General features: G+C 38.6%; 1 protein-coding gene across 1 annotated transcript; it reads left to right on the top strand.

Moving 5' to 3' along the window:
• Window positions 1-1,129: 1,129 nt before the first annotated feature.
• Window positions 1,130-2,436, top strand: LOC119422443 (gastrula zinc finger protein XlCGF17.1; the record flags this gene model as incomplete). The annotated part of the gene is given in 2 exon segments (XM_037689816.1): window positions 1,130-1,372; window positions 1,658-2,436. Coding segments are annotated over 2 exon segments (1,022 nt in total), but the record flags the coding sequence as incomplete, so codon positions are not given.
• Window positions 2,437-13,873: the final 11,437 nt, after the last annotated feature.

The raw sequence follows: 13,873 nt of genomic DNA, 5'->3' as shown, positions 1-13,873 counted from the left end.
AAGGAGGAACCCAGACCCAGACCAGTGGTCATTCCGTATGTTGAGGGAGTATCAGAGAAACTGAGACGTTTATTTTCTAAACATAACGTCCCAGTGGTTTTTAAACCCCAAAATACATTACGGCAAAGACTGGTTCATCCCAAAGATCCAGTTTCCCGGCACAAACAGAGTAATATTGTGTATGCTGTTCAGTGTCAGGAGGGTGATCAGTCTTACATCGGGGAAACAAAACAGCCACTGGCCAAAAGGATGGCCCAGCACAAAAGAGCAACATCATCAGGCCAGGACTCTGCGGTCTACACTCATCTCCAGGCCAGCGGTCACTCTTTCAGGGATGAAGATGTTCACATCCTGGATAGAGAGGAACGATGGTTTGAGAGAGGAGTAAAGGAAGCCATCTTTGTGAAAAGAAACCGTCCATCATTAAACAGGGGTGGAGGCCTCCGTGCTCAACTGTCCCCCTCTTACAATGCTGTTATTGCTAGTATCACTCAGCCTCCTGTGAATAGTAAACAGGCATCAGTGTGCTAATGATCCATTGTTAGGCTGATGGTCCTTCTTGACCATGTGAGCAGCTGGTTTTGGTTGTCAGCAGCAAAACTGGTTGATCCACTCGGAGAAGGTGCTATTTATAAGACTGAGCTGAATACAGCACCTCAGACTGAGGAAGTCTTTCGGATGAAAGACGAAACGTTTCTACATTTTTTTGTTGTTTTGCTTTGTTTTGTTTTTTGAATGTCCAGAGGACCAGATTTAACTTTTTTAGATGCCACTTAACCAGTTTTGGGTGAATGCAGTTGGTTTGAATCAGAACAGAATTCTTAGTGAAAGGGAAGTGGCATGTCATTCCACAAAGTAACTATATTTTGATCTGAATCTTATTGGGTTTTAGTCAACCATCCATCCCTCCCCCCCATGCATTGTTGCAGGGAGTTGGTGCCTATCTCTAGCAGTCATTGAGCACAGGTACACCCTGAGCAGGTCATCAGTCCATCACAGGCTGGATATTTAGACAAACTAGATAGACAACCATTAATACTTTCAATCACGCACAGATAGGGACAAATCCCCTAACAAGGGTATCATTAAATATATTCATATTTGACAGTTTTTCCTCCTCTCTATTTAGGAAGGAAGCGCCCCGGAAGAAAGAGGGTTCGTTTGGCAATAGATATACCTCCTGAGCTACTAAAACGACCCCAAGAGAAGATTGAGTATCACTGCTCGGTTTGTGGCAAAGAATTTCCTCACGCTTACAAACTAGAACGACACGAGCTGATCCATACAGGGGAGAAACCATACTGCTGCTCTGTCTGTGGTCGGAGTTTTAACCAGAAGGGAAATCTAAAAACACACTACAAAGTCCACCTTGGTGAGAGTTGTTTATGATGTACATGGAGTACAGTAGTGTTACTGAACGGTTCTTACAGTTAATCCCATATATTGTATAAAAAATTGTTAAAACAACTTGTCATGAGTCTTACTTTTGTACTAAATAATATTTTGTTTTACTTTGTTTATCATGCATTTTGTGTACTTGTCTTACACTTTCCATTAGGTTTATAAAATCCCCTTGCTAAATAATGTCCCTTAGTTTGAAAATTGCACTGCTAAATCTTACAAATATTGCAATATAATACATTTTATTTCTGTTTAGGTGGAAAGGGTGCTGTAGATTATGATGATGAGATGAATCCGTCTGCCTTGGAGCTTTCAGAGTACTTGAGGTCTCTGCCGGGAGAATCCAAGGTCCGATTATCTATCCGCTGCCTGGAATGTGGAAAAGACTGTGAGAGTCAGTCAGCTTTACAAGCGCACCTCAAAACTACACACAGCAAGACAATCCCTGAATCAGTCGATCAAACCACGTCACAGTTTTTCTTCTGCCGCTGGTGCAGGGTTCAATTCGATGATAGTAAAAAAATGGAAGAACACATGAAAACTCACGTCAAGGAGAAACCCTTCTCGTGTCCTGACTGTGGCAAGAGGTTCATCAATGAAAGTTATATCCAAATCCATCAGCGCATCCATACAGGGGAGAAACCATTCCTCTGCTCCCAGTGTGGCAAAGGTTTTCACATAGCTTCTTCTCTCAAACTCCATGAAATGCAGCATTCTGGAGAGAGACCGTTTGAATGTTTGATTTGTGGCAAGGCATTTCAGATTAACTCCTATCTAAACGCACATTATCAAACTCACATTAAGAGCAGGCCTTTTATTTGTAATGTCTGTGGAAAAGGCTACTCCAGAGCTGAAGAACTGAAGGTTCACCAAAGGCTTCACACTGGAGAGAGACCTTATGAGTGCAGAGATTGCGGAAAGAGTTTTATTTACCGCCAGGGGTTGCGACAGCATCTGCGCACACATGCTGGAAGACGCATCGGGCCAACTAGACAGCTCGGCAGACCCAAACAACAGGCCAAGCCGGACATTTAACATTTAACATTGATGCATTTTGTTGTAAAAGTAGTTTGACAAAATTGCAGTAAATTGCTCTTCCTCTTCAAACATCTTTCTTCCATTCTTCCCTCTTAGAGCAGAGACAAGTACTTTTACAAATGTATGCCACCCACTCACAATGGATTGCCAAACAATAGCTTTGATTCTTTCTGTGTTCTGTTTTTGTATTTATGTTTTGTGCCCATGTTTTAATGTTGCCTCTTTGCTAGTAGCCCGTTAGTTCAATTTCAGTGCCTTTGTATCCTGCATGCCAAAAAAGCACTTATTGTTAAAGAAATTCTGCACTACTTCAATGTTATTTTAAAACAAATGTAAATGAAATACAAACAGTTGTTAGAAACACCTGATTATTTTGTTCAGTTGAAATGATGTGCTGTAGTTTTATGAAAGTTGGAATGGGAGACCAGTCTTTAGGTGTCAGTCCAATGGCAGCTTTGTGCTTGAGTGTTTCATTTAACATAAACTGAAAATGCAAAGCAATTCAGATAAAAGTTTTGTAATATTCTAAATGTCTCTTTAATGCTGCATGGAGAACAGCACCTGTGGAGTAGCAGACCATGGTGGTGGTGGACCCTATTTTTCTCTATAATTAGACCAGGGAGTGTGTTCCAACTCCTGAGTGCTCAGCCTCCATAAAGTTTAACCTAATGTGCTGGAAGGAAAGCTTTGACTGATTGTCAACCTTGGATCCAGAAGAAGAAGGGTGGCTTCTTTCCAAGTTGTGGAAAAGTCCATCGGGTATCTTGTGCAGAGTTGCTAAGGAGGTCATGAGAGTTTGACTGTCTACATGTGTTTTTTGGATCTGTAGAAGACATAACCCTGTTTACCAAGGCATTCTGTGTGTGCTGCAGGTTTATGGGCTTTTAAGGGCTATTCAGTCAAGCTCATTCCCGGTGCAAGTTGGACTCCATTAGGACTGCTACTTGTCTCAGACCCTGTCTGTGGTGTTCATGGACAAGATGAGATATGAAGCATGGATCATGATAAAAAAAAAAAAAAGAAAGATGTCCCAGATGCAAGTAATTGAAATGAATTTCCAGTGAAGAGTGACTGGGCTCAGCCTTAAAGTTGAGGTGAGGAGCTGCCTTGAAATAATTGGGCCTTGGCGGTCGGCTGGGATGGTTGGGACGATGCCACATGGTCACCTCTCTTCAGGTTTCCCGGCCAGCCATGTCTCACTGGGTAAAGATCCCAGGGCAGACTCAGAACTTCAATTTTCTTTTTGTCTTGGGAATGTCTTTGGATCCACAAGGATGAGCCGGAGAGTGTCGCTGGCTGGAGAGAGATGTCTACGCATTCCTTCTGATCCTGTTGTCTTGTGACTCAACCATAAGAAGTGTCAAAATATAGATGGATGAATGAATGATTGGCTTCATCAACTTGCTAAACTGATGGCATTTAGTTTATCACATGCATTTCTGTGATGACTGTGACAAGAGTAAGGCTCAGTTTAATTACTCCGTTAGACTATCAGTTTGGCCACAATATTTGTTTAATATAAAACAATTATTCTGGACCATTGATATAGAAAATGAGTAATTGTCTCCACCTCATTTTATTCAATAATAAAATTGTGCATTTATATTGCAATGTAACAAACATTGCAATATATATGTATGTTCCTTTGTACTGAAACTCTGGCACACCAGTTTCCTGCGGGATCAATAAAGTTCTATTTTTTCTTAATATGTTCAACATTCTTCATATGTTACAGCAGTTATTGTCAGAGTTCAAACATTTGAGCTAATGTACAAATTAAACTTATCAACTACACAATGAAACTTGCATCAAATGCATTTTGTTTCACCTTTTTTGCACAGGGCAATCAATGTTTGATGTATCTTAGAATTTTCTCAATGTTGTTCACACATATTCTAATATTTAAAACCCATCTTAACATTATGAAATGGATCTGTACAAACTTGGTATGGTTTATCCAACTAAAATTCATTTTATAAATGGTTTGTATTCAAGATTCTAGACAACTGCTGGCGTTCAACTGTGAAATAAATACAAAAATGAATAATTGCTCTCTGGAATGACTCCCAAGGTTATGTACCAACACATAGATGTTTTCTTCTTAATATTTAACTGCAGAAAAGACAATAACTCTTTAATTATCTTTGGAATAATTAGTTAACATGGGAGCAGCCGATAGAAAACGTGAGGACGCTTTCATAATTTGACGTCATCGCGTACAAAGGAAGTCTCGCGAGAACACGGGTAACGGGAATTCTCGCATAGCGTGTTTATTTTATGGATTTCTTACTCTTGTTCCGACTGCAATGTCCGAAAGTCAAGCAGCGGGAATAAAAACAGAAGTTCCCTGTCTCTGGTTGACCACACCGTTCGCTTCAAAAGCATCTGACAAAAAGAGGAAACCCATTGTCAAATAACGAGCTCCAAAGAAAGAGTTGGACCGAGCCCGAAATAAAACCAGAGATGGAGAAAGCTACTGGAACAGAAAGGATTCAATTGATGCACAGTTAGCTACATTTCTGCTGGACTGGTAAATTATTATATTGCATCTTTGGGGTTTCTTTTTCCAAGATGAAAGGCCAGTAAGTAAAATGTTTAGGGTTACTGTAGCACTTCGTCTCCCACCTGTGTTGTTTTCGTGATGTTACTGTCATGCTAATGTTAGCCTGTTACCGATGCTAACGGAGTCTTCAGTGGTTAGAAAAAAATTGTGCAACATTAGAGCAGAGTTTAGTATTTGTTTTTCAAGTTACATGTAGACATTGATAAGAAAATTAGCTGGGTTCCCCCAATCTTGTGTTATTTTACGATTTTTGGGGTGATAAAGGTTATTTTTTATACTCGTAAATACTCCAGTAATTGTTATAACATTTGTGATTGCATATTTCAAGGTGAGAAAATGCCTGAGGAATGGAGGAGAAGTGTGCTTGTGCCCATTTTTAAGAACAAGGGTGATGTACAGAGTTGTAGGGAAATTAAATTGACAAGTCACACAATGAAGATCTGAGAGAGTGAGTTGTGGAAGCAAGACTTAGATGAGAAAGGACTGTTTGTGAGCAGCAATATGGTTTCATGCCCAGAAAGAGCACCACAGATGCCATTTTTGCTTTGAGGATGCTGGTGGAGAAGTACAGAGAAGGTCAGAAAGAACTCCATTGTGTCTTTGTGGATTTAGAAAAAGCGTATGACATGGTGCAGAGGGAGGAGGTGAGGAAATTTGGCGTGACAGAGAATTATTAGACTGGTACAGGACATGTATGAGGACAGCAGGACAGTGGTGAGATGTTCTGTAGGAGTGACAGCTTCAAGGTGGAGGCAGGAGTGCATCAAGGATCAACTCTGAGCCCCTTCTTGTTTGCTCTGGTGATAGACTGACTAACAGATGAGGTCAGGCAGGAATCCCCGTGGACTATGATGTCTGCAGATGATATTGTGATCTGTGGTGGGAACAGGTGGAAGAGAATTTGGAGAGGTGGAATAATGCACTTGAAAGAAGAGGAATAAAAGTTAGCTGTAGTAAGACAGAGTATGTGTGTAAATGAGAGGGAGGCCAGTGGAACAGCTACAAGGAGCAGAGGTCACAAAGGTGCAGGACTTCAAGTGAGGTCCACTGTCCAGGAAAATGGGGAATGTGGTAAAGAGGTGAAAAATAGAGTCCAGGCAGGATGGAGAAATGTTTCATGAGGGATTTGAGTCAGAAGGGTGGCAGCAAAGGTCAAAGGAAAAGTTTACAAGACAGTGGTGAGACCAGATGTTGTATATGGTCTGGAGACAGTGGCATTGACAAAAAGACAGGAGAAAGAACTGGAAGTGGCAGAAATGAAGATGTTGATGTTCTCCTTAGGAGAGACAAGGACCGATGAGATTAGGAATGAGATCATCATCAGTATTTATATTGTGCAATCTGCTCATCACCGATTTATTACTCGATTAGAAGCAGTAATTTCAAAATAACTTTTAACTTGATAAACTTTATTGTCATTCAGAATTGTACAGCACACTATGCAAAACAGAGTGATAATTCCATTTAATTTCTCCACAGCAGTGTAGGAGTACATAATTTACATGAATTTTATAAACTTTCTTGTTTAGAGCAGAAGATGCAATTCTAGTGTATATGCAAGTAATAAGCAAATGTTAGTGAATGTTTCTATATACACCGAGACATATACATTTATACATACATGTACAGCTATTTACATATGAGGTACATGTTTAACACATCTTTAGAAGTTGATGTTTGTTACTTCAATAAATAATTCAATTTGAACCAAAATGAATTTATTTAATTTCACCCTCATAAATTTACAGAAATGATGACTCTGCAAAGAAGGATCTGAGTTGTCATGAAGAGGAGGAACGGTTTGTCATTTAGTTGGTCCTCAAATATCTGCTCTTACAGAATAATGAAAGAAATGGGATTAAATCCTTTTATTATACAACCATTTCAGGCTACTGGCATATCCGGTAGTTATTATGAGAAGAAATGGGTAAAATTATCCTTACAATATCTAATATAACAGTTATTACTCTAATTATATATATATATTTAAAAATAAAAAAGACATTGTTAAAATTTGTTGTCCTTTATATTAATATAGCACTATACAAAGCTGCACAAATGTGCTGTACAGTAAACATATCTCAAAACACAATCATTTCCATAAACAGTAACAAACCATTAAACGGTTTATTCTGGAGTCTACAAATATACGAAATGCTTAAAAATACAGCCTTGAAAACAAACAATAAAATCATTTGTTAAGGTCTCGTAGAAGGTCTTCAGCTGCAGGTTCCTTTTATTTCCCCTCAGCTTGACTTCGGCTCTTGAAGCTCTTATTTGTCTGAAATTCAAAAACTCTCGGTCTGTCACGAAACTAAAGGCTTTTCCAGAAAGTCCTGCTTTTTAAAACCTTTTAAATCAGTACATTAATTTGTATCTGGTGATTGAGAAGAATACATAGTATGGATGATGCTATACGGTGACCGAGACATTTCTAAGGTTTCTTCCTGCATCATGCTGGTTAAAAGACTGCAGGCACTTTTCAATGAACAAAATATCTAACCTCAGGGTCAGTACTGTGGAGGGCAGTAAAATAATCAGGAGTATATCTGTGCTGTAGCAACACTGTTTAACGTTTTGACAAACCATATAGTAAGCGATAATAAAATGACTCGATACAGACAAATATGCATAAAACCCTGTTTACTTTTTAAAAAAAAGACCTGTAAAATACTTGTCTTAGAAATTTGCGCTCTAATCTGTTTTGAAATTATTATTATTGATTTTTTTAGATTTTCACAAATGGAGATTGTTGTAAACATTGATGAAAGTGACGTCAGTCTGGACTCGGAGTAAGTCACATTCATGGACATTACCTGGTACCTGTGGCGTGCTGAGTGTCGGGGTGTGATGGTGTGACTATTTTTAAACAGTATTGATCAGGCAGATGACGAAACCTGTACTCCAGCTGAGGATGCGGCAGATGTTTCAGAGGAAGAAGAGACGGCGGATGAAGATTGTTGCAAAGACGACAGTGACGATGAAGACTACATGCCTTCTTAGTATGTCTTTCAACTAAAGTTTTGTTCTGGAAAAGCTACTTCAGTTTCTCATAATTTTTTCTTTTCTTTGTTCAAACCAGTTGTGCCCCTAAAACAAAGAGGAGCCTGAAAGCTGGTCAGAAAACCAGTAAAAGAGGCGCCGCTAACAAAAAGCGGAGCAAACGACCATCAGAGATGGATAAGAGTCAAGCTCAGGGTGAGAACATCCTTCTTTGTCTTTCTACATTGACTTTCCCTGAAACAGCATGGAGACAACAGGACATGTTGTCAGTTTATTGTGTTTGTGACGGAAAGTGGGGCTTTTAATACGAATTCATAAAAGTTAAGATATACTTTGATCATCAACATTAGATTGTACAAGACCATTTAAAATATATATTTATTGTTATCCTAAATGAGGCTCTTCACTTTTTTTATAACTTGAACACGCATTGCTTGATAAAATGACATGTTTTGATCAAAATCAACTGCACTTTCGAAGATTTCTTTTTAAACGGTTTTAGGGGCATGAATGAGCCACTACCATCTTTGGCGGGGTTTGTTTTGACAATATTATGCAGCTCTCAGGAAAAAAAAAACTTTCCATTAAATATATACATGTTTTATTACTTTCCAAGAAGTTAAGCACATGAAATAGAATACATTGTATGAGAACATACAATGACAACACACAGCACTTTACTTTAGATGCTGAAGTAACACATTTCTAAATTACCCAGTAAGTAAAATCTTAATAAAAAGTCACAAAATCATTATTTATTTTCATCACTGTTTAAATGGTTTCTGTGTAAGCTTGGATAGTAGCTGTATTAAATGGGTGTTCAGTTCGTGAGTAGCTAATACATATGTTAATTTGATTCTTTGTACAGAAAATGAGCCTCATCATCATCTTGAGAATGAAGAAAGAGATGTACCTGAGAACCTTCACCAGGTGAGAGAACCTTCATTTAAATGTTCTGACTGTTTGCATCTCTCACAGTAATGCTTGGTTGATTGCAAGATGTTTAAGGCCGCGTGCTTCAAACTGTAGAGCAGCAAAGAATCACGATTGGTCCTTTGGGTCTGGTCATTTAAGTGATGCTGATTCGAAATTGTTGAATCTTACTGTTTGAAGCTTTGTTATGCTAAATTACTTTAGATAGTCTACAAGTCATGGTGAAAGTTGAAATGGTAAAGTGTGTTCTTGTTAAATTCTGTCCAGCTTGATTGAGTTTTCTATGAATATTTGAATAATGAACATGTGAAACAGTGGGTAGACATAAGGAAAATTTCCAGGTTGTCCAATGGACAATTTCTTGACAGAATCTGGTTGTCTGCCAGAATCTTTGGTCGTATGTAACCTTTATTATAAAGAAGACAAAAAAAATCTCATGAGAATTTCCTCGTTCTCCCCCTCAACTGTTCCTTGTCATCAGACTTTGCAAGAAAGGCACTCCCAATGAGATTAAAGCCGAAAAAAATATTTTAACTGAATTGTTGTTTACACCTACAGCAGTGATCCTCACTATTTTTTTTTTTTTTTCAAAAGAGCCATATTGACAGATCAAAGTCAAGGGGAGAGCTGCGATGTCACCCCAAGTCACTCAAATAAAATAAAAAAATTAAACAATCTTACCTATGAACACAAAAGAAACACAGCCAGCACTTTATCTGTTTAAACAAAATGTACCTTAGTACTGCGATGAGTGGAAGCTGTGGTGCATGTTCTTGACTTTCTTCATGTTGTGTTTGTAATTTGTTGTTGCGACCACAGTGAGACATTCAAGATGGACATGGGCCAGTCATGGTGTTCATGGTTGAAAATTTTGACTCACAGGTGTAAAAATTTAATCTTTTATTACCCCAATCCCATGAAGGAAACACAAGTCAACAATAACAATGAATACCAAAGTCCATGCTCAACAATGAATATACTGCCCCCTCATGTAACCATGCCTACAACCGGCCCTGTAAGATGCTCCTACTTCCTTTACAGTAGATGACGGCAGGTGCGGAGACGTGCACGGCCGGGAACTGATCCATCTGAGATTAACAGGACTTTTTTTTTAACGTCTTTTGACCAGCGGGTCGGCGGACGCGCGCGGATGATGATGATCAGCTGATCCATCTGAAGCTTAATGCAACTTTTTTTTTTACCTCTACCAGCCGGTCGGACCTGCCTCCAACATGTAGATTAACACAATATTATTCGTAAAACCGCATCAAAGAAGCCCGAGCCGAGCACGTTTTAAAGTATATATTTGCTGTGCTGGCGTATTGTTGTAACCTGTCACGAGCCACCAATAAAGCATGGCGAGCCGCATGTGGCTCGGGAGCCACGCAACAAGTATCCCTGACCTAGAGGTTACCCAACCCCTAGGTGGTGGTTACACCTAGGATTGTGCAGAACACTATCCTGCATGTTTTAGTTGTTTTCCTGTTCCAGCACACCTGATTCAGTGATGTAATTACTTCATCAATTTCTGCAGAAGCCTGTTCATCACCCATTCATTCAAATCAGGTGTGTCAAAGCAGGGTAACAACTAAAACATGCAGGATGGTGTTCCTCAAGGGCCACGGTTGAGAACCACTGCTCTAATGAAGCACTGAAGTTGTAAGAAGACTTTTTCACTTGGTTGTACACCGGACAAACTTGAGGCCAGATCTGGTTGTCCAAGATTAAAATACCGGTAGATTATCTCGGACGAACGGAAACTGCTTCTGTCGACGCCTGTGAAGACTATATTAATAATTCAAGGATGCATTTTTTTGATTGTCTTTTATCTTCAAAACATTTTTTTTTTTTTTTTTACTCTGGCTCGATTCACTGACACACGCTGAGCTTATTTAATCTGATTGGTTTTCAGGATGAGGATGACAACCCCGCACGAACAACAATGCACCCAAACGAAGCAAAGACAGAGCTGAATACCACTGAAGAAGACAAACCTGAAGCACAGAAGAATAAACACAACTCAGCACTCACCGGTGAGTTAGACTGAACACGTATCCATACAATGGGCTGGAGAAGTAGTCGCCTCTCTTGCTTTTTATTTTATTTATTCATTTATTTATTTAGCCTCTCAACCTGAAATATAGATGAATGGATTTTCATTTTACTACATGTACTTTAACCACACACAGTACTCCAAGTTAAAGTTAAATGTGGAAAAAAAGTTTTAAATAGTTCAAAAAATGTATTTAAAGCTGAAAAGGGATGCAATGACAAGTATCGTGCAAATCTGCCACCTCTCATCATGCTGAGGACACCGTCAATAAAGTTGGGCATGATGCTGGCAGCATCTTGCTGTGGGGATTTTTTTCATGGGCATGGGTAGGTAGTGTTTCTACTACGATAGTTTCTGGCCTTAGGGGTGGGGGGTGTAGTCAACAAGACAATATGTTTTGCTTTTAACAACAGTTTTAATAGTTTTATAACTGGTTGATTTGTTTGTAAAGTATTCAGTTTTCATCACTACAGTGTTTTCTTCGAGACGTCAAATAGCTTTTTCCAAATTTCTTATAACAGATAAAACACTTTTTCTTTTGTTTTGGGAGGGTTGCAACATTTTAAAATGAATGTAATGTAAGAAATGATCAAATATATTTAAAAATAATTATAATTTTGCATTGATTCAATCGAATCTGTGTATCTAGTTTGCCTCGTATTACCAATCTGGCATCTTATAATGTCCAAGTACTTTAATGATGAGAAAGTCCATAAATTCACATTTTTAAACATACAAACCCTCATAGTGTGATGCTCACAAATCAGAATGTGATTAAAGTAATAAAACTCCAATATTTTGACACTGTTGATCGGGCATTTTTGCTTTTATATTAACTGTTATATTCATAAGGATGATGTTTTAAAATTTAAAACTCGGGTAGTCCTTTGCACATTTAAGACTAATTTAAAATATTTGCCAGACTGATGGATTTCTGCCTTAAAATTACTATATTTTACTCAAAGTGATTTATATTTTAAAATTTTCAACCAATATAGTAATTTAATACCATTTATTTTTCATGCTTGTTTACTGAATCACATTTATCACAGTAAAGTTACCTCACAGTATGGTTTCAAAAGCAACCAAGTTTAGTACACACAGATAACCAAAACCTGGTTTAGTAGATACAGTCCAGTTAAGAATTGAAAATGTCAGATATTTATGATAAACTACAAACAGTTGAAACTGACATTCACAGAGAGAACATGGAGAGGGTTTTTTTTTATTCTTAGTTAAATGAAACTTTGCTATCATTTTGGGTATTCAAATGAACCATTTTAAATGTTATAATATAAATATTGTTTATTCTCCAAAGAACTAATGTTTCAGAAACAGAACCACCAAAAAAAGTGACTTAAACAGGCTGTGTGTACTTCGGCCACGGCACCCTTTCTGTTAGTGGGAGTTTGGTCGCGCGCACAAGTTAGACGTGTGTATGCTAATGATGCAATTCAGTTCACGTTAATTATATTGCACCAAGTCACAACAGAAGTCGTCTCAGGGCACTGAACAAAAACATTCACATACATCATAAAAGCCAATTAGTAAAAGTGATCTATTTAAGGAATGCAGTAGATTGCATTTAATCTTCACTTCGTCTCAATCTATCATCCTGAGCAATACATATGCAACAGTGGAAAGAAGAAACTCCCTTTTGAACAGGAAGAACCCTCCAGCAGAACCAGGCTTAGGATGAGTGGCCATCTGCTTCGACCAGCTGGGGTTGGAGAGGACAGGAAGAAGAAACAAACAAGCATAGAATGACCGGTCCAGGTGGACTTTCCATTGGAGTAAAGACAAAAAAAACACACGTTAAGATAGAAATAATTACAAATACAAAACGGGTAGAGTAGAGCAAGTAAAGACAGCAGCAGAGTGAGGAAATGTGATCAGCTTGTCCTCCAGCAGTCTAAGCCTATAGCAGCATAACTAGGGGATAGCTCAGGAAACCTGAGTTGACCCTAACTATAGGATTTATCAAAAAGGAAAGACTTACTGTAAGTAGATAGATATAGATACTTTCATTCATTCTGTCTTTTTTTTTTTTTTTTAATTAATCAATCCCCCGGTGGAAATTTGAGGCATCCAGTAACATGTTCTGATTATACAGAAAAAGAGACTCATGAAATAATCAAAAAAGACGTAGAATACACAAATTTGGAAAAAGACAATATGCACATGCACAAGGTGATAGGGAGTGCTACATGTATATACACATGCATATGTGCATGTAAACATACATACAAGTGTCTGGGATACTGCAACTTTACAAGGCTTTATTTTTACTGTATGGGGAGAAGTTGAACAGCCTGATGGCTTGAGGGACAAAGGACTTCCTGAATATGTCTGTGAAGCAGGGCTGGGACAGCAGTTTGCTGCTGAAGCAGCTCCTCTGTTTCATGATAGCGCTGCGCAGAGGGTGCAGAGGACTTGCGCCTAGTCTTAAAAATCGACAGTGTGCCAGCCTCACAGACAGAAACTGGAAGTTGGGTCCGCAAGAGAGGAGCCTGATAACTGAAAGCTCTGCCTCCCATTCTGCTTTTGGAAACTCTAGGAACCACAAGTAAACCTGCTGTCTGAGAGTGAAGTTCTCCGTTAGGAAAATATGGAATAAGATCTGTAATATAAGATGGCGCTAAGCTGTTGAGAGCTTTTAAGTTTTTTTTTTATTACTACACTACAGTTTTCTTGTAGTGACAAAACTAAACACTAAACTACATCCTAACTATCCTGATGCATGCTCAATCCTACATCCTACATCCTAACTACAAAACCCAAGCATGCAAAAATCACAAATCGCTCAAGCCTCATTACTCACTCCTGCTCTTGCTGTTTCTTTATCATGCGCCAAACTCCATTCAACTTCCATGGCTTTTTCT

This window comes from Nematolebias whitei, chromosome 16 (assembly GCF_014905685.2).
Source record: "Nematolebias whitei isolate Nwh7 chromosome 16, NemWhi1, whole genome shotgun sequence".
Lineage (NCBI taxonomy): Eukaryota > Metazoa > Chordata > Actinopteri > Cyprinodontiformes > Rivulidae > Nematolebias > Nematolebias whitei.
The sequence above is the reverse complement of the archived record's forward strand: the minus strand, read 5'-3'. Positions and strand labels throughout refer to the sequence as shown.